Source organism: Protopterus annectens, chromosome 4.part0, assembly GCF_019279795.1.
Source record: "Protopterus annectens isolate FY-2018-M chromosome 4.part0, PAN1.0, whole genome shotgun sequence".
In the NCBI taxonomy this organism is placed as follows: domain Eukaryota; kingdom Metazoa; phylum Chordata; order Ceratodontiformes; family Protopteridae; genus Protopterus; species Protopterus annectens.
Window position 1 is genome coordinate 1,491,812,303 of NC_056733.1, and position 27,913 is coordinate 1,491,840,215.

The 27,913-nt window shown below is 41.4% G+C and overlaps 1 protein-coding gene across 1 annotated transcript in view; it reads left to right on the plus strand.

Moving 5' to 3' along the window:
* The window catches only part of ADAM19 (ADAM metallopeptidase domain 19), a 1,509,956-nt gene that overhangs the window by 1,143,366 nt on the left and 338,677 nt on the right, over positions 1 to 27,913 (plus strand). The window contains exon 15 of the mRNA XM_044069332.1: positions 5,893 to 6,001. Within this exon, the coding sequence (XP_043925267.1) occupies positions 5,893 to 6,001 (109 nt within the window). The remainder of the gene's footprint in view (positions 1 to 5,892; positions 6,002 to 27,913) is intronic.

The following is a 27,913-nucleotide window of genomic DNA, read 5'->3' on the forward strand; positions in this document are numbered from 1 at the left end:
AGTTATTATTTTTATAACTATGTTTAGACAAGAAGCATCGCATGTCCAGTGTAATTTTAGAAATTTTAGAAATTTATATGTATTTTCATATTTTCATGTATTTTTAGGTATTTGCTTTTGAGATATATGCAGTTTTTAGATATATGTGATTTAAATATTTATTTATATATATTTTAATAAATATATATATATATATATATATATATATATATTTATATGTTTTTATTATTAAATATGAACACTAAACGTCTTTCATCATCATCAATTTAATGGATATACATATTTAAATATAATGTGAGTATGAATTTAAAGTAGTTAATCAAAGCATTCATTAAAGAATTATTTTATGGAATATAGCTTTAAATTGTAGCATCAGCATTGCGTCTGTTTGGCGCCAAAATAATTCAAAGTTTATAAATAGTTTGTATGTAATGGAGTGCTTAATTTCTGAAGAAGTCTTACTATTCAGTAGGATGAAAAACGTGTGTATTTAGTGCGTTTAAAAGTGATTAAAGTGGTTGTTGTTTTAAATTTTGGCTTTCCCTGCGTTTTTTCAACACTCCCTTGTTCTCCCCCAGCCTAAGGCCATAGTGACCACAGATGCCTCCCAGATTGGGTGGAAGGGCACTTCTTGGGAAAGACAGTCCAAGGCCCATGGTCTCCTGAAGAGGCTAACATGCGTATCAATGTCCTGGAAATGAGAATTGTCCTCCTAGCATTGCAGGCTTTCCAAGACATTCTCCCCACCAGGACTATTGTAATCTAGGCTGACAATATGTCAGTGTTCTGGTACATCAACAGACAAGAGAAACAATATCTTACCTCCTGTGTCAAGAAACTATGAGAGTGTGGCAATGGGCGATCTCATCAGATCAATTTCTGATAGCAGCACACATTCTGAAGAAATGAAATGTGATTGCGTGAAAGTTAAGCAGGTCTATTCTAATGCCTCATGAGTAGTCCCTCAATATGAAGGTTGCAGAAAGGATATTCCATCAATGGGGACAGCCATGCTGCAAACTCTTTGCATCTCCCCTCAATAACAAATGCAGCAGGTTCTTTGCCCTGATCCCCCCCCACACACACACACTGGGGAGACATCATTGGATGCTCTACTTCATGACTGGCTACCTGGTCTCCTTTACACCTACCCCCTTACCTCAAATCACCAAATTTCTTCAGAAAGCATTTCAATTGAAGAGCACAGTTATCCTCATTGCCCCTTACTGGTCTCATTAGATTTGTTTTCCCTTTCTTTGGCCTCATTTACTTTGCCCTCTATGGATTCTGTATCCATCTCCAGACCTACTGCCCCACCTGCAGACATGACTCATCTAGACATTCCAGGCCTAAAACTGACCACATGGTTTCTCCACTTCCATTGATTGCTAGACATCCCAGGTTCTCCTCACCTGTCCATCATATTCTCTTATCATCCCACAAAGCATCCGCCAGGAAACTTTACAGAAGTAAATAGAAAATATTTGTAATTTGGGCACAATAAAAGGATTTAGATCCCATTTCAGCACAGGTTCCTAAAGTTCTTGAATTTTTAGCTACAATTTTCAATGAAGGTGCTAGCTGTTCTATGGTAAAAGTACAACTAGTTGCCATTTCCAATTTTCATACAGGAGTAAATAACCTATCTTTAGCACCCTCCAAACTTTGTAAAGCTTTTCAAAGGGGACCTTTTCTACTTAGACCACTATTAAAAGATCCCACTCCTTGATGGGATCTGAATATTGCTTTACAGACTTTAACACAATCCACATTTAAATCCTCATCTAAGTGTGAACTAAAATTCCTGACCTGGAAAAGTATCTTTTTAGTGGCAATTACCTCTGCTAGATGAGTACCAGAATTACTGGCTCTGTCATCCAAACCTCCTATTTGATTTTTCATAAGGAGAGAGTATCCTTATGGACCAATCCTTCCTGTCTACCTAACGTGGTGTCAGAATCCAACATTAATCAACCTTCTGGTCTTCTTTCTAAATGTCTCAAATAAAGGGGAGTATATGTTGCACCTTTTGGATGTTCACAGACAATTACAATTTTATTTACATAGAACCAAAAGTCTGAGGAAATCAGAATTGTTATTTGTCTCTTTTTTGGAATCGAAATTAGGCAAACCAGTTTCTAAAGTGACTATAGCCAAATGGTTAACTAATTGTATTACCTTTGTTTATGAAAAATTGGGCTTGTCTTTACCAAAACCACCAAAAGCACATTCCACCAGATCTATTGCAACTTCTTCAGCCTTTTTATCCAGATCTTCAGTGGATGATATTTGTGCAGCTGCAGCTTGAGCTAATCCTCATACTTATATCGCACATTACAAATTGAATTTGGTCTCTAGGGGAAGAGCAGCTTTTAGCTCAGGGGTGTTCAGGAATATCCTTCCTTAGAGTCCTCTAGGGATTTAGGCAGCTGGGGACTCTGTCCCAACAGTTGAGGAATTAATGAAAATGATAACCTCAGATAATAAAGTTATGTACTCATCGTAACGTTCCATCTGTGTTGTCCATTTTCATTCTTCCTCAACTTCCCTCCCTCCAATCCCCTCCTTGTTTTACTTTTGGAAGGATCAAAAAATGCTGGAGGAACTACTGTTTCTTTGTTTGAGTTCCAGATTCTGTTGTTTTATCATTTCCCAATGCTTACAGGTTTGAGGAACAGCAAACACATTTGAGATATGTTAGGTGAGTATGGTATTATGGGTAAGGAAGGTGCTTGAGAGATTGTGTTCCACGGGATGGAAGAAGCGGCTGAGTCTGATCTGAGGGTTGGATCCGAACCCCAACAACTGTGGAAGAATGCAAATGGCCAAAATGATGGGACACAATTGCCTGACATGTATTTTGCAACTTAAGATTTATTAAAGGATTTTTTACCATTTAATACTGCCAGTTTTGTTTCTGTGATTTTTAGAATGGGTCTGGTATAAACATGCATACAACAAACTGAAATTTTAGCAGAAGTTGCATGTTTTTATTACAGAAGCAACAAGTCTTTGCACTAAAACAAACATGAACATGAAAAAGATTGAAAAGAATGCATATATCTGAAATGAGATATAAAACATTTGTAGAAAGAGACAAAATGTGGATATATATGGGATTTGCTTTTATTATCCCATATTGAACTAGGGTTCATTTAGTGGTTTAACAGTTAGAGGTCCTGTAGACAGAAGTTCACAGGTAAGTACTAGGTATGCAGTCCAGGAGATCATTAATAAACATAGCCCACATTTCTAATTGCACCAAAGCACTGTCTGGTTAAGTGACTTACTCACCTTCATACAGTAGGCAAAATAAGGCTGAGGGAAACAAACCATGTACCACAGGAAATATTTCATTAATAGCCTTAATCCTCTTCACCAACTGCCAAATTTATCATTGCCATGGGAAAGGGTGTGGCATTTTGCACTGCAACTTTGCCACCTAGCAGAAGTTGAGGAACAGTGTGCTGCAGTGGGCCCACTTTTGTTTCTGAATCAGCATCAAGGGTAATATTACACTCAGGAGTAAGTGTACTGGCAAGCTGGTACCTTTAATGAATTGCAGGGCTTGTGGGGGCAGAAGAGACACAGGTTAAAAATAAATAAGTACTTGGTTTAGTATTTAGGATGTTACCCAGCCACATCCCATTTTGATCAGACAACAAGTTCCATTTCAAGTATACTCAGTGGGTTAATAGTAGGGTATAGGGTAGAGAAGGAGTGATGAAGATTGTCTAGTAATAGTTAGTGAGGAGAATACTGCTGAGCTGGGGAGCTAGAGATACAGTGATATTAAAGTAGTTTGGAAAGACACAGTATTTTGGGTTTACTATTGAAATGTCGAACGGCACTACATCGACTGTACTATAGTCGAACACGGAAGTTCGAAAATAGTAATGTCGACGACAAAAAAACAATCTAGGACTGTGTTTTAACATGGGTCGAAGTAGGGGAGATGTTTGTAGTTCTGAATAATACTGAACACCTACCTCGACCCATGTTAAAACCATTCCTAGATTGTTTTTTTGTCGTCGACATTACTATTTTCGAACTTCTGTGTTCGACTATAGTACAGTCGATGTAGTGCCATTTGACATTTCAATAGTAAACCAGTATTTTGGAATTATAAACATAAAGAGCAAAACAGAGCACACTACCATCATGTTGGAGGTTAGTTTTACCGTATTCATACTGTGTTGTTCCAATAGTAGTCCTGTTTGGGACAAGAGGAAACATTTGCTCTGACATTTACTGTATAAATACCAGCTGAAACAGAAGAAGGCACGAAAGATAATTGGAAAACCAGAGGATGAAACTGCAGAAGATTCAGCCAATTCAGCAAACAGCGGAAGTGAAATATTTTATTAACTAAATGCAAAGGGAGAAGGAATCATGATGGATGATTATGAGATCAATGTTGAAAAGGCAGGGGTGCTAAATTAAAAGTTCCCCACAGTATTCAATACAGCTGCACACAACCGATTTATAATCCCAGTCCTTTTATAGAAGAATACATTGTAATGGAGCTTCACTAAGCACAGATGGACAGGATAATGTCCTGAAAGGCTTCACTCCTGAACTCTTAAAAAACTGGAGAGAATAATTAAAATCATTAGTTCTTAGCAAATCACAAAAAAGTATCAGAAGACTGAAGTAAGGCAGATGCAGTTCTCCTACAGAAACACTGTAGCAGTCCAGAGGCTGGAAACCATCAAAATGTCACTTTGATCTCAGGTGGAGGGGATAACTATGTAAGGTATCATGTCAGGGAAATGGGGAGTAGAATATAGTATACTGAGTTCAAAGGCAAGATGCGCACACAACCCAGGCATTCTGAATTTGTGACTAACTGAAAGAAAAAAGATGACTGCCATTTCTTTTCATTTTCTTGCCTGTGATGTCGATGATTTATATATCTGGCACAAATTCCTGTTACTGAGCAAAAACTTATCTCCTCTTTAGAAAGGTTTAGTCAGTCAAATGTTTTAAATTTTAGTAGTCATGACATAGTACAGTTTTCATACTGAGGGCACTATATTTTATCTCTAGATTCCACAGAATGGCTGCCACCTAGCTTTTAGATGGAAACATTTTTTATCAGTCTTCTAAGATCTTTCAGACAATTTCAATACAACTTGGAAAAGCTGTCATGAATGATTCAGTCATTAAAGAATAATTTTCTTGAGGAAAAAAGTTTAATTAGAAAGATGAGATGTAGCTAGAGGCTGGATTACTGTATCTTTCTTATGAAATTTTAGATGTATCTTATAACAACGACTATCTGATGTGTAACAAGATAAAATGAATGCTATTAATGTGTATATTGCTGACACACTACTACACATGTACTGAGGAACAGTCTGTATGTATCCAAAACACAGAGTAAAAAAATAAAACATCATTGTTGCTGGGGGCACCCCCCCCCCCTCCGTGCCCCACATACCCCTGCAAATTATATATGCTAACTCCAACATTGCACACTGTGGGGGAAAGGGCATATTTCCCAACCATGAGTATTGTGCAATCTCATACACTTGTTGATCATTTGTTAACTCGACTAAATTTTGTCAGTTAAACAGATGTCAAATAAAGAGGGATTCGATGATATTCAGCCCCTCCCCAAAAGGAACACACACACACACACACACACACACACACACACACACACACACACACACACACACACACACACACACACACACTCTCTCTCTCTCTCTCTCTAAATTACCATAAAATCTAAAATTCAATCTGATCCAGGATGCATGAGAGTTTGTAATCAGTACTGCAATAATTTTAGAATGCTGCAAATCAAGCAGAGTGCTTTATTTCTGACCTTTGTTTTAGAATTTTATTTTTTACATTACTAATGGAATCGTGACCCTTTCATTTTAGGGGCAAAACCAGCACCAGATATTTGCTTCAAAGAGGTGAATGTTGCTGGTGACATATATGGAAACTGTGGAAAAGATGAACAAGGCAACTACAGGAAATGTGAGAACAGGTACATTGCAAAATCTTAAATGTAATCTCCTGACACATGGTAGCAATGCATTTCACAAGTCTGATTTGATTATATCCATTCATAGTTTCTGTCTTTAATATCTAAAATGTAGAACAATGTCTCTTAAAATGTAAAACAAACAGGCAAAATATGGAACAGTTATTGAACAGTAACAAAATGTTAAAGTAATTGCAAACAGAACATAAAGTGGTAATATGAGCTTTATTCAGAGAGAAACTTTATAGCTATTGAGGCAAGGTCAACATGGCTTGGCTATTACCTTTCCTTCGTAACAACCAGAAAAGGAACCTAGATGTGTATAGAAAGATATACATTATCCTCCTATCTCCATCTAAATTGTATCCCCCACCTGTCCTGTAAGGCAAAATCATTGCAGTTCACTTTTTTAAGATGGGTGAGAAAGTTACCACACACTGATGGTATACAGTGTTGATATAAACCTGTGTGCTAGTGTTTTTACAAGTATATAGTAAATTTACAGAGGACCATACCTTTCAACTTTCCAGATTTTTTTCAGAATGTTCAGATCTTTGTTCACATTTTTGGTTTGTTTCTCATAAACTTTATGGTTTTCTAGAAAATCGGTGAGCATTGAAATCATTAAATTATGAAAAACATTTCGGTTTCAGACTTCTTTTCCTTCAGAAAATTCATACTAATTGAAAAACCTATTATTCTAGCAACTGTCTTAAGTTTATAAGTATAATATTTAAAATCTGTCATTTTGGGGCCTTTGTCCCTCCATTATTTTTGGCGTTTGCCCAGATTTCTTGTGCTAAGAATTTGAGAGGTAAGCATAGGGCAGGACAAGCACAGGCCCACTCTAATGAAGAAGTAACAATTAAAATGTATTTACAATGTTTTTTATCTACAAAGCTACCGACTGAAAAACAAAGATACTTATTATACTAGTGGCTCTGAACTCTTGTATGGAACTTGTGTTTCATACAGGAGTTCTGAACCAGTAGTAAAATAGGATGGGTGAAGGCTGCATATTTCTGTTTACCCAGAATTCATTAGCAGCTCTTCTTTAGTCTTCAACATCTTACAAATTATAACGTTTTGTTTTCCTTCCCTGGATTTAACTAATCTCCTTATACATCTCTTGTTTTGAGATGTATCGTTTCATTAAATGAGTAGAATCTCTCTCAGTGTTATCTTCTCTGCTGAATGGACACTAACAAAAATGTAACATGCCAAAGTTTGATTTTTTAGCATGCTGTGACCCTGTTCTACACACTCAGTGTCTCATTATCTTTCTCTCTCTCTCTCTCACACACACACACACACACACACACACACACACACACACACACACACACACACACACACACACACACACACGTCTGTCTCTCAGGTGTAACATGACCTGTATGTTTTCTATCCTAGTATTTTTCAAGATGCACTTCGCTTTCTAGGCACAACTAGGTATTTAAGCACTGAAAGGGTCATACCATCTCAAAAGCTTGAATAATTGCCAAACCTGTGTTGGTTCAGTAAACGATATCACATCACATCTGTGTTTCAGTGTCTGTGTTAGTTTTACTTCCTAATTCATAGCGTAGCCAACAACCATACCACATGCATGCTTTTCACCAATCAGAAGCATTCAGTGATATTTCAGAGAGGAAAATAATTGGTAGAGCTGTAATGAGTCTTAGGTGCTGCAGCAGTGGCAGAGTGCTGCTTGGCCAATTGGATTTTTGTCCAGGAATGTCCAAGTTACAAATTAAGGTAGCTGGAGGACCTTCCAGAGTAGTTTTAACATTCTTTAGCTTAATGTGACTTCATACATTCTTGGGAAGTTATCAGAGCAGCTTTGAGGCACTTAGGGAAGTATTTATTAATACTACGTAGCCCTATGATAACTGTTATTCTCACATGGGATATGAAACTGCATTGCAATAAATAATTAAAGAAGAAATGAACTGCTTTATTTGCTGAATCCATGTTTTAGTTACTGACTTACATTTCACAGTAAACGGCATAATGACAGATGTTTGTGGAGTGACATTCTAACAGCAAAGTACTATGGTTCAAAGATCAAGCAATCCTGATATAATCTGGTAGAGCGTTATGAGTTTCTGATTACAATGGAGCTGTCAAAAACTGTGGCTTAATTTACTTCAGATTTCTGAGTATATAACCTAGAGCTTCCCTTAATACAAATCTTCTAGTGTTTCACCATATATAAATGTTATGTCGTGTTCTTTTTTCCAGGAACTAATGGTATGTAATTGTGTCAGAAAGATAATGAAGTGAATTATAGGACAGTGGGCTTCCTATTCAGCAGAACACCCTCAGAAGTTGATTTGATACATTTCTTGTCTGGTACTACAAGTGTCTGCAACATTTTGCCTTTAAAAGGTGATGAGTTATGATATACCTGGGAAACATTAATCTAGAATCTTCTCTCCAAATGTCATTCATTTAATTTAAATAAAGATGCAAAACATTCACTTACAAAATGCTACTTCTTGTCATGAAACCAAAGTTAAATTCCTTTAATCAGCATGACTTACGTGGAGACAGTTTAATATCAGTTTAGACTCATGTTTGTCAAACAGCATAAATATTTCTGCCATCACAATAATTTTATGCAGGGGCAGATTTAAGGGCAGTGCAGACTGTGTAGCTGCTGGGACTATACACCTGTATGTGCCCCATTTGGTGGATAGACAGAGCATTTTTCTAAATGTATTTAATATGTAATTTGCACAGGCATTGATAATCTGCTTTTTGAATTGACATATGTTAGGGACAGGTATTTTGCCTCTCTGCTTGGCATACTGGCCCTACCAGCAGTATATAATTCCCCCCACTTCTTGCCATGGAGTTCTGACTATTCAAGTTTTTTTTTTAATTTTCTCTCTCTTTCTCTCTCTCTCAAATCTCTTGCCTTTGCCACCACACAACAATCCCCCCTCCCCATTCAGCTGCCTCTCTTGAGTCTGTGCTCATCAGTGGGAAATTATGCAGCAGACAGAAAGTGAGAAAGTCCATTGGGGTAGTGCATTACTGTAACACTGTGAGAATGCTTAGAGAAGTATGGGGAAGAGAAAGAGAAAAACGAGAGAGGGAAGGGGTGAGAGAGAAAGAGAGAAAACTGAAGACAGAGAGACACAGACACTGAGAGGGGAGTAGCTGTTGTTATTGGACTAATGAGCTGCAGTCCCACCATTTTTTCAAAGTAATATGATTAGTTTTTAATAAGTTAAATTTTCTTGTTGACTACCTGTTTTATTTAGTTGTTTGATTTTTTCAAGTCATGCAGCTCACAATAGATGTAGACACTGCATGTCATGGTGTGACTGAGCATTAGTGATGCTGTGATCCATGTATATAAAAAAGCATGAGGGGGTGCTGAAATGTCCTAAGCCTGACCAACCTTCTAAATTCTGAGTGTTATTTTGCCTCTGTAGCTGAAAAGAAGGTTGTTTTATCTTGTAAAATGCCAACTTGCAAAATCATAATGCTATGTTTTGACATTGTTTTAGATCATTGATTGAACCATGTTAATGAAAAGTGTGGAATTTTCAAGTGTGGAACTCTGAGCCATCATGAAGTTCCTATTCCTGCAGAACAAAACTCCAAAGGAAATCCATGAATGTATGATGCAAACATTGAGTTACAAGTGCACTTATTTCCCAACTGTGAAGAAGTGGTGTGCAAACTTTCACCATTTAGATTTTGAGACCAAAGCTGCAGCAAGGTCTGGGAGGCCTCAAACGCTGTCATCTCCTGAAATTGTTGACCATGTCCATGACATGATTTTGACAGATTGGTGAATATCAGCTAAAACAATTGCTGATCCACTACAGATATCCAGGGAATGTGTTGGGTTTATAATCCATGAGCAGCTGGGTATGCAGAAGCTGTCAGCCTAGTGGGTGCCCAAATGTTTGAATGCTGATGAGAAAAGATGTTGAATGGACACTTCCAAGTTGACTTTGCAGCATGATCATTGAGCTGGTGTCAGCGTTTTGGAATGACTGGTTACTGTTGATGAAACATGGTTACGCCACTATGATCCTGAAACTAAACAACAGTCCATGCAATGGTGGCACTCAGGTTCACCAAGGCCAAAGAAGTTCAAGACCCAAATGTCAGTAGGAAAGGTCATGACCACAGTGTTCTGGGATCAGGAAGGTGTTGTAATGACTGACTATCTTCCAAGGAGCCAAACAGTTAGTGCAAAATACTACTGTAACTGGCTGTGCTGATTAAAAGAGGCACTGAAAGAAAAAGGGAGAGGGAAGCTGCGGAAAGGAGTTCTCTTTTTGCATGACAATGCACCTGTTCACAAGGATGACAAAATGATGGATGTTTTGATCAAACTGGGATTTGAGTCCACTGACCACCCACCCTACTCACCAGATCTTGCTCCATCTGACTATTTCCTGTTTACAAACCTTAAAAAGAGTTTGAAAATTGCGGCAATTTTCAAGTGACTCAGTGGTGATTTCAGCAGCGGAGCAGGATTTCAGTGACCAGACTTCAGACATTTTTTTGGCAGGGTTACAGCAACTTCAGACACTGTGTGCCAAGTGTGTTGAACTTCAGGCAGAATATGTTGACTAACTTGTAAGTTTCATGGCTCCTTGTCATACCCTTCTTGGAGGGGGCGTAGAACTTTTCAGCACCCCCTCATAAATGACTGACACTGTTGGGCTGTCATTTAAAGCAGTCTAGCAAACTCAAGGATTCTCACAATGGAATGCTGGCATTTACAATTGCTTTTATCTCTTCCCTCCTTAAATGTATACAAAACAGCACTGCTGACATCAGGAAAGAATGGTTGTGGCTGGCAATGGTTTTGATTGGTTAGCATATTGTACCGAGCTAACCAGTCACAAACAGGAACACAGCTTTATGATATGTGCAAAGGACAAGCAGGCCTTTTTTATGAAATAAATGGTAGAACATAATGTGTGGATGTACACAAAGCAAAATACAAGATATTGTGGAAAAAGTTTTAAAGAAGCAGATGTCTCTTGAGACAAGTATAGTTCACACTGCCTTTCACTGTAAGCTTAGTTTTATTAGTACTGGGTGAGAGATATGCCTTCTGCCTATGTACGCATATGGTAAGTGCATTGAGAAACATAACTGAGAGTATAAATTTAAATTCAGAATGAGGATTTTTAAGTATTACACAAAATAATGTGATTTCCTATAACTTTAATTCAAGCAGTGAGCAGATGGGGAACCCAGCCACTGGGGATTCACAAGCCAGTGCATTTCTGTGTGCCAGTCCCAAGCATGGATAAATGGGGAGGGTTTTGTCAGGAAGGGCATCCGGCGTAAAACTTTGCCAAATCATTTCATGCGGACAGCAGTAAATATTTACATACTGGATCGGTCGAGGCCCGGGTTAACAACGACCGCCACCAGTACTGTTAGCCAACAGGGTGCTGGCAGAAATTGGGCTACTGTTGGCTGAAGGAGGAGAAGAGGGTGAAGGCATGGCCAAAGGCAGAAAGAGAGGAGAAAGGCTAGGACTGTGGTAGTGAAGGTCCGAACTTTGAATGTTGGCAGTATGACTGGTATAGGGAGAGAGCTAGCCGATATGATGGACAGAAAGAAGGTTGGTATATTGTGTGTGCAAGAGACTAGATGGAAGGGGAGTAAGGCTAGGTGTATCAGAGGTGGGTTCAAATTGTTTTATCATGGTGTGGATGGGAGGAGAAATAGCGTAGGAGTTATCCTGAAGGAATAGTATGCTGAGTGATGTCCTTCAAGGATGCATCTGCAGTCCTTACAAATGGGTTGTCCTGTCGTCAGGCAGCCCTTCGGTTGGCCGGATTCCAAAGTCTGGGACTGGCTTCGGCTGGTGTCGCACTTCACCCGACGTCATTGCGGCAGTTATTCGGGTATAAAGGCATCAGCCGACGCCATTTTCCTCAGTCTTTCTTGCCGCGTGGCGCCCGAAGCAGAAGCTGTTCGCAAGGGCCGGTCGGTCAGATCCAGAGATTACTACTACCGAATACTACTTCGAAGACTTCTATAAAGCTAAGTACCCCGTTGGGGACTCTTTCTTGCCTCAGCCGATGTCAGAGAAAGTTAATAACTGTTTATCTTGTGGGAAACAAATACCTCATAAAGATTTCCACTCCTATTGCATACATTGTTTAGGCCCAGACCACGACGTAGCAGCTTGTCTAGCCTGTGCTTCTTTTAACCGGCGGACACTTAAACGTCGCTCGGACTTTGCTGAACAGATTTTCGGCTCCGATTTTGCCTACATTATGCCGTCAGATCCTCCGACTACGCAAATAACCAAAAAGCGCAAAGAAAAGGACCGACACTCGCGGTCCGCGGTTTCGGCTGAAACCGCAGTTAAGCAATCCACGAGTGTCTCGGTTTCGGCCGAAACCGAGCAGGAGGTTCTTTCTTCAGCCGATAACTTGCCTTCTACCGAGGCCTCTTCTACACTGGTAGAAACGGCTTCTGAAATCCAGCCTTCTGTTGTGATTTCACAAGATTTATCAAACACCATTCCCCTAGATATTTCTACCCCTGCACGTGGAGCTGCTAGGCCTCCTCCAGCTATGTCTATTAAGGCCTTTGCCAGGGCTAAAGCAGCCAAAACTTCCAGACCTGTGCCTGCCAAGCCCCCCTCTCACAGGCCCAGCACCAGCTCCCATATGCTTTCTTTGGCACAGGATCTCATCACTTTAATTCATGGATCCCAGCCACATCCGGACAGGGCCTCTCTCCCTCCTCCTGAAAAGAGGCCTAGAGCAGAGCCCCCCGAGCCAGTAGCCACAGATGATTCTTCTGATGATTCAGAACATTCAGACCCTCCTGAGGCTTCTTATTCTCCTTACGAAGACTCTGATGCTGAGGAGTCCATCCCTTTAGCCTCTCCTCCTGAGGAATTTTCCTTTGGGGAAACCTTGCATGCTATGAGGGAACAATTTCAGTGGCAGGGCCAAGATTTCTCAGACTCCAGAAAAAGGCTTAGGACCTTTCTACACTTACCACAGCATAGGCCTTTAGCTATTCCTCCAGTTCTATCTGTGGTTGATGATGCATTTAATGATGCTTGCACTACTCCTGATACTTTACCTCCGGCTCCTGCTAAACCAGATAGGTACTACAGGGTCCCGGACACTCATCACCATTTATATAAGGCCCCTTTTGCAGATCCAGAGACTATCTCCCAGGGCCCTAAAGCTGTAGCAGCTACTTCTTCTAAAAACTCCCTCCCCTCTGACAGGGAATCCAGGTCCTTAGAGAGATGGGGTAAAAAAGTTTACACCTCTGCTACTTTGTCAGCTAGAGCTTTGAACTGCCAATTTCATATGATCCAATATCAAGAATTTATGCTTGACCAGTTGACTAAAAAGCTGTCCTCTGAAGAATCTTTAGATAAAAAGTATGTTCAAGAAATGTTACATAACATACAGCAGGTTAGTAACCATTCTTTAAAATGTGGCTATGATGCACTGGAGGCTTCCTTTAGATCAGCCATGACTGGCACAGTTATCAGGAGGCATGCATGGTTGAAAGAGCAGGCATTACCAGACCATGTCAAATCTAAGCTTTTGGATGCACCTATGGACAAGGTCAATTTATTTGGTGCCCCTGCACAGCAGGTTCTGAAAAAGATGGAAGAGAAAGCAAAATCTGTGCAAACAGTAAAAGATTTCTTACAAGTTCAGCCTCCATGGTTTAGCAGGAATTGGCCCTCCAAGAATTGGTCCTTTCCGGACTCCTCTAAGGCACAGAGGCAGGAATAGGCGCTCTAAAGGCAGAAACCAACCCAGGGGTGCCTACAGGGGTCGCCAGTGGCAGGGTAACAACCAACGAGGCACGGATACAGCCACCACCACTACAACAACTCAATCACAGTGACTTGGCGGTGGCACCGCCTACCAGGGAACAACTAGAAGCACCCTAAGGCGGAAAGCTAACATTATTTTCAAGAAACTGGCACTGCATTACAAGAGAAAAATGGATTTTGAAGACTATAGACAAAGGTTACAGGTTCCATTTCCATACACTACCAGGAAAGAGAGGAATGCCAAACCTGCCACCTTCTCAAAGGGCAGAAGCTCTGAAGCAAATATCTCAATTATTAAGAATGCGTGCTGTGGAAAAGGTACCATTTATGGAGCAAGGGAAGGGATTTTACTCCAGGCTCTTCCTGGTACCAAGAAAAGAAAACAAATGGAGGCCTATTCTAGACCTGTCTGCTCTAAACACATTCCTCATTGTTCCAAAATTCAAAATGCTGACCCTACAGCAGCTTCTTCCCATGCTGGGCAAGGAGTCTTGGCTGGTAACTCTAGATCTCAAGGAGGCATACCTGCACGTCCCCATAAGACCAATTTGCAGAAGATACCTCAGATTTCTTGCAGGATCAGAGCATTATCAATTCTCAGCATTGCCCTTTGGCTTATCTACTGTGCCCAGAGTGTTCACGAAATGCCTGGAATCAGTAATCGCTCATTGCAGACTTCAGGGAATTCAAATCTATCCCTACCTGGACGACTGCCTGATACAAGCGGACAACAAAAACAAATTAACAGAAGACTTACAAAGAGTCATCTACCTGCTACAAGCCCTGGGATACACAGTCAATATAAAAAAGTCAAGGCTGATTCCATCCCAAATAATAACCTTTCTGGGTGCAGAACTGGACACATCAAAACAAATGGCATTTCTAACTGCAGAAAAGAAAGACCAACTTCCTCTCTATTTCTTGGCATTAACAAAGCAGAGCCATCTAACTGCAAGAAAAGTGCTACAAGCTCTAGGCTTCATGGCATCCTGCATAATTCTGGTCCCTCATGCCAGGCTTCATATGAGAAAGCTACAGTGGTACCTAAAGAATTTGTGGTCTCAGCACAAGCACAGCCTGGAAACCAAAATGCCAATGATCCCATGCCTGAAGCAAGAGTTCTTATGGTGGGCTCAGGCCTGTCAATCAAACACAGGACTGCCCTTCTGCAAAAGTCAACCAAGACAAACTATCACGACAGATGCCTCAGACCTCGGTTGGGGGGCACATATGATGGACAAGTGCATTCAAGGCCTATGGACTCAAGACCAACTGCATCTGCACATAAATCTAAAAGAAATGATGGCAGTAAAATTGGCAATCCAGGCATTCAGACCTCTTCTTCACGAAGTCCAGCTGTTGATAAGGACAGACAACACCACAGTTATGTGGTACATCAACAAACAGGGAGGCACACACTCTTACCCCCTATGCCGGCTGGCACTAGACCTATGGGATGTGGCCCTGAGCTACAACCTTCAGTTACAGGCAATTTATGTACCAGGGAAGGAAAACATTCTAGCAGACATATTAAGCAGAACTACAACAGATGCCCACGAATGGATGCTGCATCCGGACATCTTCAAAGCCATCACAAGAGAATGGGGATCCCCACAAATAGACTTGTTTGCATCCCCATACAATCACCAGTTGAAGAAATTCTGCACAAGGACTTACCACCCACTTGCTTGGAAGGTGGACTCCCTATCCTTCAGTTGGAAAAGCCTGACAGCATACGCATTCCCACCACTTCCTTTGATGCACAAGGTGCTTCTCAAGATCAAAGAGGAACGTCCGAGGATCATTCTGATAGCCCCAGACTGGCCAAGGCAACATTGGTACCCACTGCTGAGGAGCATGTCCTGGGAACAAATATGGAAACTACCCCTGATCCCATTACTGCTCACACAGAACAACTACAACATTCTGCATCCAAACCTAAAAACTCTGCAGCTAACAGCCTGGAACATTACATGACAGAAATTAACCCAAATTTATCCCAAAGGGTTAAGAACATAATCCTGGAGGCTCGTAGACCTTCAATAAGAAAGAATTATGCAGCAAAATGGAAAAGATATCTCATCTGGAGTGCTGCAAGGGGGCAAGATGTGACACTGGTGAACATAGCCAACATCCTGGAGTACTTGGCGGAACTCTACCACACAGGCCTGTCGTATTCCTCCATCAAGATACATGCATCAGCTATTTCAGCACAATACAGCTTGGATCCTCCTGTCTTCTCGCATCCTCTGCTCAGACAGTTTCTAAGGGGAATTAAAAATGTAAAACCTCCCAGGAAACCTCCATTGCCAGCATGGGACTTGAACTTTGTGCTAGAAAAACTGACTCTACCTCCTTTCGAGCCAGCAGCTACAGCAGACTTGCAATACCTATCCTGGAAGACTGCCTTCCTGCTGGCAATAACTTCAGCAAGAAGGGTCTCTGAACTACAAGCATTAATGGCAGTACAACCCTTCCTGATCTTCCATCAAGATAGAGTGTCCATGAGAGCAAATCCTACATTTATGCCTAAGGTGGTATCCAGAGTCTCTTTAAATCAGGCTATCCACCTTCCTACATTCTTCCCCAATCCACAGAACAGGGGAGAGAAGCTCTTACATACCTTGGATGTACACAGGCAATTACGCTACTACCTGGACAGGACAAAAAACAATAGAAAAACTGACCAGCTTCTGGTAGCTTATGCAACAGGAAAAGAAGGAAGACCAATTTCTAAACAGACAATCTCCAAATGGATAGGAAATTGCATTAGACTTTGTTACTCCTACCATGGAAAGAAAACTCCAGAGAACATCAGGCCTCACTCCACAAGGGCCACAGCCACTACCACAGCTTTCTTACGAGGAGTGGCTACCAAGGACATTATAGAGGCTGCTACTTGGACCTCCGTGCATACATTTGCCAAGCATTATAACTTACCTCTATACTCTAGATCCCGTGCTGGCTTTGCCACTGCTGTTTTGCAAGGGATCCTGACTACACCATAATCTATTCTCATTTCCTCCTCCCCTAGTTTAGCTATGGTATTCTACCCATTTGTAAGGACTGCAGATGCATCCTTGAAGGACATAGTACAGTTTTGTACCTACCATAAATGTAGATGTCTGAGAGGAATGCATCTGCAGTCAGGATTACCCACCCTCCTTCCCCTCTGAGGTACTCCTAGGGTGCTTACCAATCTTCAGCTAGCTTGGGGGGGATCTATTATGGTGTATTTGTTTGTATATATGTACATACATGTTTATTTTTGTGTGTTTGCTCTCTACTATTTGGAAACTTTGGCATTTATCCAAATTTAGCCTACCTAGAGGGCACCTGGCATCTGGGGCAAGAAACACTGAGGAAAATGGCGTCGGCTGATGCCTTTATACCCGAATAACTGCCGCAATGACGTCGGGTGAAGTGCGACACCAGCCGAAGCCAGACCCAGACTTTGGAATCCGGCCGACCGAAGGGCTGCCTGACGACAGGACAACCCATTTGTAAGGACTGCAGATGCATTCCTCTCGGACATCTACATTTATGGTAGGTACAAAACTGTACTTTTTGGAGGTGAAAAGAGTGTCGGATAGAGTCATGTTTATGAAGCTGGAAATTGATGGTGTAATGATGAATGTTGTTAGTGCATATGCTCCACAAGTTGGGTGTGCGATGGATGAGAAAGAAAAATTTTGGAGTGAATTGGATGAAGTGGTGATGACTGTACCCAAGGGTGAGAGAGTGGTGATTGGAGCAGATTTCAATGGGCATGTTGGTGAAGGTAACAGAGGGGATGAGGAAGTGATGGGTAGGTATGGTATTAAGCAAAGGAATGCAGAAGGTCAGATGGTAGTGGATTTTGCAAAAAGGATGGACATGGCTGTGGTGAATACATATTTTAACAAGAGGGAGGAGCATAGGGTGACATACAAGAGTGGAGGAAGATGCACACAGGTGGATTATATCTTATGTAGGAGGGCCAGTTTGAAGGAGATTGGAGACTGTAAAGTGGTGACCGGGGTAAGTGTAGTTAGGCAGCATAGGATGGTGGTTTGTAGGATGACGTTGGTGATCAAAAAGAGGAGGACGAGTGTAAGGGCAGCACCAAGGATCAAATGGTGGAAATTGAAAAAGGGTAATTGTGAGGTGGAGTTCAGGGAGGAGTTAAGACAGGCACTGGGTGGCAGTGAAGAGTTACCAAATAGCTGGGTAACTACGGCAGAGCTAATAAAGGGAGATGGCTAGAAAGGTGCTTGGTATGACATCTGAACAGAGGAAGGCTGACAAGGAGACATGGTGGTGGAATGAGGAAGTATAGGAGAGTATACAGAGAAAGAGGTTGGCAAAGAAAAATTGAGATTGTCAGAGAAATGAAGAAAGTAGACAGGAGTATAAGGAGATGAGGTGCATGGCAAAGAGAGAGCTGACAAAGGCTAAGGATAAGGCATATGAAGAGTTGTATGAAAGGTTGGACACTAAGGAGGGAGAAAAGGACCTGTACAGATTGTCTAGACAGAGGGACCGAGCTAGAAAATATGTGCAGCAGGTAAAGGTGATAAAGGATAATGAGGGAAACATACTCACAAGCAAGGAGAGTGTGTTGAACAGATGGAAAAAGTACTTTGAGGGGTTGATGAATGAAGAGAATGAGAGGGAGAGAAGGTTGGATAGACAGAGGGACCGAGCTAGAAAATATGTGCAGCAGGTAAAGGTGATAAAGGATAATGAGGGAAACATACTCACAAGCAAGGAGAGTGTGTTGAACAGATGGAAAAAGTACTTTAAGGGGTTGATGAATGAAGAGAATGAGAGGGAGAGAAGGTTGGATAATGTGCGGATAGTGAATCATGAAGTGGAATGGATTAGCAAGGAGGAAGTAAGGATAGCTATGAAGAGGATGAAGAATGGAAAGGCTGTTGGTCCAGATGATATACCTGTGGAAGCATGGAGGTGTTTAGGTGAAATGGCAGATTGTTTAATGAAATCTTGGAAAGTGAGAGGATGCCCGAGGAATGGAGAAAAAGTGTTTTGGTACCGATTTTTAAGAATAAGGGTGATGTGCAGAGCTGTAGTAACTACAAAGGGATTAAATTGATCAGTCACAGCATGAAGTTATAGGAAAGAGTAGTGGAAGCTAGGTTAAGAAGAGACGTGATGTTTAGTGATCAGCAGTATGGTTTCATGCCGGGAAAGAGCACTATAGATGTGATGTTTGCTCTGAGAGTGTTGATGGAGAAGTACAGAGAAGGTCAGAAGGAGTTGCATTGTGTTTTTGTAGACTTAGAGAAAGCAAATGACAGGGTGTCTAGAGAGGAGTTGTGGTATTGTATGAGGAAGTCGGGAGTGTCAGAGAAGTATGTAAGAGTGGTACAGGATATATACGAGGGTAGTGTGACAGCAGTGAGGTCTGCGGTGGGAGTGATGGATGTGTTTAAGGTGGAGGTTGGATTACATCAAGGATCAGCTCTGAGCCCTTTCTTATTTGCAATGGTGATGGACAGGTTGACAGACGAGATCAGACAGGAGTCCCCGTGGACTATTATGTTTGCAGATGACATTGTGATCTGTAGTGAGAGTAGGGAACAGGTGGAGGAGACCCTGGAGAGATGGAGATATGCTCTAGAGAGAAGAGGAATGAAGGTCAGCAGGACTAAGACAGAATATATGTGTGTGAATGAGAGGGAGGATAGAGGAATGGTGAGGATGCAAGGAGTAGAGGTGGCAAAGGTGGATGAGTTTAAATACTTGGGATCAATAGTTCAGAGTAATGGTGAGTGTGGAAGAGAGGTGAAGAAGAGAGTACAGGCAGGATGGAGTGGGTGGAGAAGAGTGTCAGGAGTGATTTGTGACAGACGAGTACCAGTAAGAGTGAAAGGGAAGGTCTACAAGAGGGTAGTGAGACCAGCTATGTTATATGGGTTGGAGACAGTGGCATTGACAAAACGGCAGGAGTTAGAGCTGGATGTGGAAGAGTTAAAGATGTTAAGATTTGCACTGGGTGTGATGAGGGTGGACAGGGTTAGGAATAAGTATATTAGATGGTCAGCCCAGGTTGGAAGGTTTGGAGACAAAGGTAGAAAGGCAAGATTACGTTGGTTGGGCCATGTGCTGAGGAGAGATGCTGAGTATATTGGGAAAAAGATGCTAAGGATGAAGCTACCAGGTAACAGGAAACAAGGAAGGCCTAAGATAAGGTTTATAGATGTGGTGACAGAGGACATGCAGGTGGTTGGTGTGACAGAGCAAGATGCAGAGGACAGGAAGAAATGGAAACAGATGATCTGCTGTGGCGACCCCTAATGGGAACAGCTGAAAGAAGATAATGATGAGTGAGCAGATGGGGGAGACTAGCACTGTGTGTATCATGCAAGTATATTCAGAGGTAATAAGACATGAGCTGGCTTTCACAAAGACGTTTTACTGAAGACCGACACTAATTGGAAGAGCACATATTTCATTATTCCCATTACTATTAGTTTCCTAAAAGAAACATGAACCTAATACACATATTGCTATATGTGTGATATTCCTTTTACTTTAAAGAACTGTATATTACAGCTATACATAATATAGTATTACATAATATCATAACACTACAGGCTATTATTATGCTAAGTCATGTAATATGCAGAAAATTGAATCATCACAGAAAAAATTAAACAGGCATTAATCAAACAGCAATACTTTGGCACTAATACAAGTGGTTTCTTTGTTTCCCTTTCAAACCAAGAAGATTTACAAAATTAGTCGGGTATGATGAACCCAGTTTAGACAACACTTAATTCTGCTAACTGTTATCACTCAGAGCTTTACAATCTGGTATTTGAGACAAATGTTTCTTTTCCCCTGATTAAATTTGCATATCAAACCATTGGAGCAAGTAAAATCTCAGTACTTTGAAAAAAAACACTGTATGTTTTTATTCATCTTTCCAAGCAGTTCCTGACTCCTCTTCAGTCTTTCAGGTTTTCGGAAAATATTTTGCATTGTTTGGTCAAAGAAGAACTTTAGTTTACTCTGTTCATCTTCCTGTAAAGTGATAGTAGCTACATAAAACAGACAGAGAAAAACCAGTAAACAGCCTTGATCTGAGATGAAAAATCATTAATACCCAAGCTGGAGATGAACCTATAGATTGCAGCAACTTATTCTTGTATTGACAAATAGACGAGCAGCAATCAGTTGAATCAGAGTGTTCAGAGTTCTTGAATATTTTCTGATGTGTGCACCATAAGTTCCATTTACCCAATACTCTATGGATATCCGAAACATGATGAAGTTTGAATTCCCATTGTTTCTCAAAATCAGGGAATTCATGTCTCACAAATTGTGCACCGTTGTCTGATATTACTTCTTCATAACAGCCTGACCTGTTGTGTTGCACAACATAATAGTCACAACACAGGAGAAAATGTGAATCTATATACTTGAATGAATCTACTCACGTTTTTAACCAAAATAAATGCTGTATGCCATGATGTATCAGTTTTCATTTCAGATTTCTATTCATGAAGATGCAAAAGATTTCAAAGTTCTGTATAATCTATTTTATCTGTGTAGATATAGGTAAGTACTAGGCTAGCTGCCCTTGCAGACCTTTTTGAGTCCAGCCAATGTTTTTAAAGGTGAGAATAAAATTATTGTATTTTTGCTTGTGAAGTAAACACCTTAATCATTCTGCCAACTCCTAACTCCCCAAAAAGTGGTTGCCAATACTTGCTATTACAAATTCTCTCTTTGCACTTGCTAATTTCTAGAGGTAGCTCATATTTTAGGTAGCATACTCTCTCATAGCAAAGTAGGGTTGATAATTTGTCACATTTAAATGCATGACAACTCATTTTAGCAGTGTCTGATAACAGGATATAATGACCTCACATTATCTTGCCATTCTGTCATAAAAAAACGTCAAATAGCAGCAGGTCGGCCTTAGGTAAAATGGTGCCCTAGATGAAAGGGCTCCATGGCTCACCCCCTCCCTGCTGTCCACTTGTGCAGCCCAGCCAGTAAAGGCCTCTTCATATTATTCAGATTACTTTTGTCAAGGGTTATAGATGCTCTGAAATGCATTTACAAGCACGTTTAACCTTTTCATCAGTTGATTTGCCTGAACTAAATAAATGAGTAGGGAATGAAATTCAATTTCATTTTTTTCTTCTGAGGAACAAATAAGTAGTCTCCAAGGCTTAGTGTTCAAATCTGACAAAATAGAAGTTCACAATAAACTGAGAATTCAAATGTATGCAGTAATATACAAATTATATCTGACATGTCTGCACACCCCAACCCAAAAAAGACAGCCACTGTTTTGTGTAAGTGTCTTCCTGTGGTGTTAGACTGGCATGACAGTGGTTGCTGTCACACACATATATACAGCATGTCTCCTCTTCCCTACCCACAAAAGACAACCACCTTCTGTAGACTCTTCTGATGTCAGGCTGAAACAAATCTGAAAAGACAAATAGAACACAGTAACAGATGGCAACCTGTTGTCTCATATATGTATATATATATATATATATATATATATATATATATATATATAGCAGCATGCCTCCTTATCTCTGCGCCCCAAAACAATCACCTGTATACACATATGATGTTTAATTGTGAGGATAGTTTAAAAAAACAAGTTTAATTGTGAGGAAAGTTAAAAAAAACTGTTACAGTAATGTAGTCCTAGTTTGTTGCTCCTTCACAGTACACTACCGCTACTCAAGTTATAGTGACCTTCTGTACACACCTCCAAGGCTTCTGAAGAAAGTGAAAAAAATAATGACCACACTATCCCCAGCACTGACAGAAGCTATAACAATGTTTTGTGTGCACTTCTAAGGTTTAACTGTGAGGAAAATTAAAAAAAAAACACATTGTAACAAAAGAACTACCAGCCCAGCTCTCTGAAATGGTATCAGTTGTTGTGTGTCATTTGTGAATATCAACATGCTGCATATGCCTGTGTTAGAAATGTATTATAACTGTATGTTATACTGTATAGACCTGTGTGCTGAAAATATATTTTTGTACACTATTGTAACTGTTTTAACAAGGGAGATTGAAACACAGGAGATTCACTTGCAAAACTTCAGATGGTTGAGGTTAAGTTACTTTATAGGTGGGCCATAAACAAAATATATTATCTCTCAGTTTCAGTAGTAACAGACATAATGTCTACAATTGGAAGTTTTTTGTATTGTCTTTACATGTGGAGAAATGTAAATTATTTTACGACTTCCATCATTTGCCAAAAGATGTAAGAAGGGCCCTTTTTATGTGTTTTTACAGGGAGATGCTAAATACTAGTAGTTCCTAGCAAAGGGAGTTTAGCTTGAGAACTAAAGTCAAATGACAAAAAGTGATGTCATCCTGCAAGCTGAGAGAGATCACCAGAGTACAGACATTTGTCTTACATACAGTTAGGAGTATAGTGAACTATATCTTAGATGTTTTCTTTGTTTATTTATGACTGTCCTGCATTACACAGTAAGATTGAACACCCTTTGCTAAGGGCCTTAAAGTAGCTGATAAGGAGTGGCTGGTGGGAGTCCAAACTACCTTATAGTATGGTCAGACGAGGGCATAGCTAGTAAACCTGTGCCAGCCTTTCCCAGGTGTGTGTGTGTGTGTGTGTGTGTGTATAAATCAAACCTCAAAGTGTGCGTGTGTGTGTGTATGTGTGTATGTGTCAGCTACTTGGGCAGGGACACAAAGCACTAGTCGGACAGAGAGGGTGCTGGAGGTCTTGGCTTGGCCACTCAGCTGAGATCTCGACCCTGTAGCTGTGCCAGTGGGGAGTCATACTGGGGATCTGGAGAAAGAGGGAGAAACCAGCCCCAGACTGACTGTTGTCTCTGTGTGCTCTTAAGGGAAATTGCACTTTACTGTGTGTGTACTTGTCATTCTCCCAGTGTGTACATCCCCCATGGTTGCCAGTGGTGAGAATTGAGGCTCCTTGATTACTGTGCCAGTACTGGGCTTCACATATTAATTGGTGAGCAGTGGTGGGATATCCACATCACATATTAATTAGTTGGCAGTGGTGGGATATCCACATATTAGGATTAAGTGTTGTGGATATTGAACTCCTGCAGCAAGTAAACAGTGGTCACTGAAGAAGGCATTTGTATTCACAATCAGCCACACAGTGAACATTCAGAGTTTCATATCACAGTAGTTTTATTTATTTTTTTTTAGTTTAGTTAGTCAGGGAGAGCAGGCAAGGATGTCAGCAGAGGAGTATGGCAAGCTAACAAGGAGCCAGTTGACTGAGATGTGCCAGGCTAAAGGACTGGTGCATGCCAACCTGACTAAAGCAGAAATTATTGCAGCCTTGAGCACAACTGCATCACAGACCAGCAATCAGGAGGATGATCAGACTGGCAGTGGGAATGTACAACTCTCAGAAAATAGAGTTCAACCTTTCTACAGAGGACTTAGAAATCTGTCTGGCATTAAAGAGCCTTGCATTGGAGGCCAAACATTTGGAAATACAAGCAGCAAAGAGACTGAGACATCTGGAGGCTGAGGAAAATGAGAAACTGAGATGTTTGGAGGCTGAGGAAAATGAGAAACTGTGACATTTGGAAGCTGAGGAGAACGGGAAGCAGAGGCAAAATGAGAAGGAGTTGCTGACTCTTCGCCAGGGTCATAGAAGTAATGGGGAAGGGAGTAACTGAACCTCAGAAGGAACAAAGGTCAGTAAATTTCTTCCACAATTTACAGTGGGGGATAATTTTGATAGTTTCATTCATATGTTTGAGAGGGTATGTAAACTGTATATTGTTGGCCAAGGGCTCTGGATATGGTTCCCGACCCCCTTACTCCATGGTAAAGCTGTAACTGCTATTTCTAAATTGAATGATACTCATTTCTTAAATTATAATAATGTTAGAAATTGCCTGTTAGATGTTTTAATTTAACACCTGAAGCTTATAGGAAAACGTTTCATGAGCACAGACGCAAGGCAGATGAAAGTGTGTGTGATTATGTTGCTGAACTAAGCACTTATTTTCATAGATGGGTGAGTGGGTGTCAGATCACCATATTTGAAGGGCTGGCAGACATTTTGGTGAGGGAACAAGCCCTTAGCCCTTTGCCTGAGGGCATGAGAATCTGGTTAGCAGATAGAGAATGTAACACAGCAGATGGAAAAAGGGAGCCCTATACCTAGCAAGCAGTGCAGCACTACACAGGAAAGGGATACCCAGTGCTGCTTATGGGTCTGGGGAAACCTAGTGGGCAGCCTAAACCACCCCAACAGAATCTGTCAGTAGCAGGGGAAGCCACTAGTCCAGGTGCATGTCCAGGACCAAGGGTTAAATGTTTTAAATGCAACCAGTGGGGTCATGTAGCATATAGATGTCCACAGAGGCAAGGTGGGGAACAAAAGGTGGGAGAGCCAGTAAGTGGGAATGACAGAATGCAAGTAGTGAGTTGTCTGGAGAGAACAAGGGTACCAAACTACCACAAGAGGTTATATCCTATCTTAGTAAATGGGAAGGAGGCCACTGCTAAGAGAGACACAGTCCCTGACCTAACCGGCAATCTACTCCAGTCAGAGCTTTAGGAGAGACCCCATTCCATATACCTTTGGCTAGGGTTGACCTTGACTGTGAGGATGGAAAAGAAAGCCAGCAAATGGGTGTGTTTAAGGATATCCCTGCAGATGTCCTTATAGGAAATGATTGTGATAATGCAGTACATTGTATGCATGCAGTGACACGCAGTCAGGCTTGGAGACAAGCATGTGGGTTTAGTAGCCTGGAGGGGGCTTAGACAGAAAGCAGACTTGAAGCCCAGACTGGTGTGGTGGTTACTTAAGAGAGGGAGATACCCTGTAGCAGTGAGACTAAAGGTGATCCACAGCTGCTTGCAGATACTGATGTTCCCTTGGACAGAGTGACTGCAAGGGCAGAGGTGAGTAGTTATACCCAAGCTGACAGTGAGACACCGCTGTCAGAGGACACCAGACTTCCTGTGGAAGGGGAGCGGGGAAGGGTTACCAAGAGAGACTTGAGACAGGCTCAGCTCTCAGACCCTACATTACAAGGCCTGAGGGAGGTAGCCAGTGAGGTACCCGATTGTCAAGAAAAAGGGCAATCTGTATACTGGGACAAAGGGTTACTGTATAGAGAGTGGACTCCTGAGGGAGGGCTAGAGGGTGAGAGAATACAACAGTTGGTAGTGCCCAGAGCCTACCATCTGGTACTTCTAGCCATAGCCCATGACATTCCCTTTGCAGGACATATCAGTATAAAGCATACAAAGAGACATATTCTGCAGAACTTTTATTGGCCTTGGATTTCCAGAGATGTAACAAGGTACTGCAGGATCTGTGAACAGTGCAAAAAGGTAGGCTAGGCAGGGGACACAGTCAAAGCTCCTTTGATGCCTTTGCCTGTGACTGAGGAGCCATTTCAGGGGGTAGCTGTGGATATTGTGGGGCCTCTGAATACCCAAATTCCACAAGGAAAAAGTATGTCCTAGTGGTAGTATATTGCTACCAGATACCCTGAGGTGGTGACTCTGTCCTCCATTGAGGCAGAAAAGGTGGCAAATGCTTTGTTAGAGATTTTCAGCAGGGTAGGTTTCCCAAAAGAAATACTGACTGACAGAGGTGCCAATTTCACATCAGACCTGCTGGCTTGTCTGTGGAAGCACTGTAGGGTGAAGCACCTAAAGACCACCCCCTACCATCCCCAGACCATTGGTGTTGTTCAGAAGTTAAACTCTACACTCAAGACCATGTTACAGGCATTTGCAGACTAGTTCAAGATGGAGTGGGACAAATATTTACCCCATCTGTTGTTTGCTTACAGAGTGGTGCCCCAGGAATTCACATTTTTTTCACCCTTTGAGTTGCTGTATGGGCGTAGGATGAGGGGACCTCTAGATATGATCTGAGAAGAGTGGGAGGGTGAGTCTGAATCCCACAAAGAGTCTGTTTTAGCATATGTCCTAAACCTCAGGATAAGGCTCAGGGACCTCATGGGCTTGGCCCATGAGAATCTGGCAGAAGCCCAACAGCAGAAAAAGGTGTTGTATGACAGGAATGCTTGAACTACAGAGTATGCTGTAGGGCAGAAGGTAATGTTCTCATTCCTGTTAGACACAACAAGCTGCAGGCAGCTTAAGAGGGACCCTTCAATGTGGTAAGGTAGGTCAGTGATGTTACCTACATAGTAGAACTGATAGGTAGGAGGCAGGGACAGAAACTGTACCATGTTAACATGATGAAACCTTAGGGAAGCCCTGGTGCAAAGTATTTGCAGTACAAGGCAGGAGGAGTCTGAGGGGGATCTGTGGCTACAGGGAGCCAGCCAGACAAATCTCAAATTACTATAGTGGAGCCTAGGGTAGCAGGCATATGATAGGACAGTGCAGCACTGTTCTGGGGTCAGCAATGCCAAGGCATCTGGAATCTCAAGACAGGGTATGGGGTACAGTATTCTCAGATAGGCTCAATCACTCAAGCAATGTTTTTCAGGGGTTACTTGAAAAACTAGCTTGAGTTTTTTTGGGGGGAGAGAAATGTAACAAAAGGAGATACTGCCAGCCCAGCTATCTGGAATTGTGTAAGTTGTTCTTTCGGTTTACTATAATTATTTCAAAAATTAAAAAAGTGTACTTATCAGTGAAGTGTTTTGCTGAAAGTACACAAGTCCGAACGTTCCTAAAGTCGGAAAACAGCTGTTAATGTCGAAAATGTCACGCATGACATTTTTGACACTTAACAGCAATCCCACCCTTCCCTTAACTCCCTAACTAACTAGCCTAAACTCATGTTTATGCAGGGGGGCAATCACCCTGCACCCCCTGTGGGGGGCTGCACCCCCACACCCCCCTAACTTAATATTCCAACTCTGAGATCACACTACAGTGAGGAAAGGGATGTATTTCCCTAACCGCACTGTACTGCGATCCCCTTACATGAGTGAACGTTATAAATGCGAATGCACAGTCCATTCGCAATAATACTGTTTGCTCACGTAACCTGCCGAAATATGAAGTATTCGAATATCTGTTGTTCGAATACTTCATAGCCGTGCAATTGCACGGTGACATTGTAATGGTAAACCTGTTCTGTGTCATTTGTGAATATT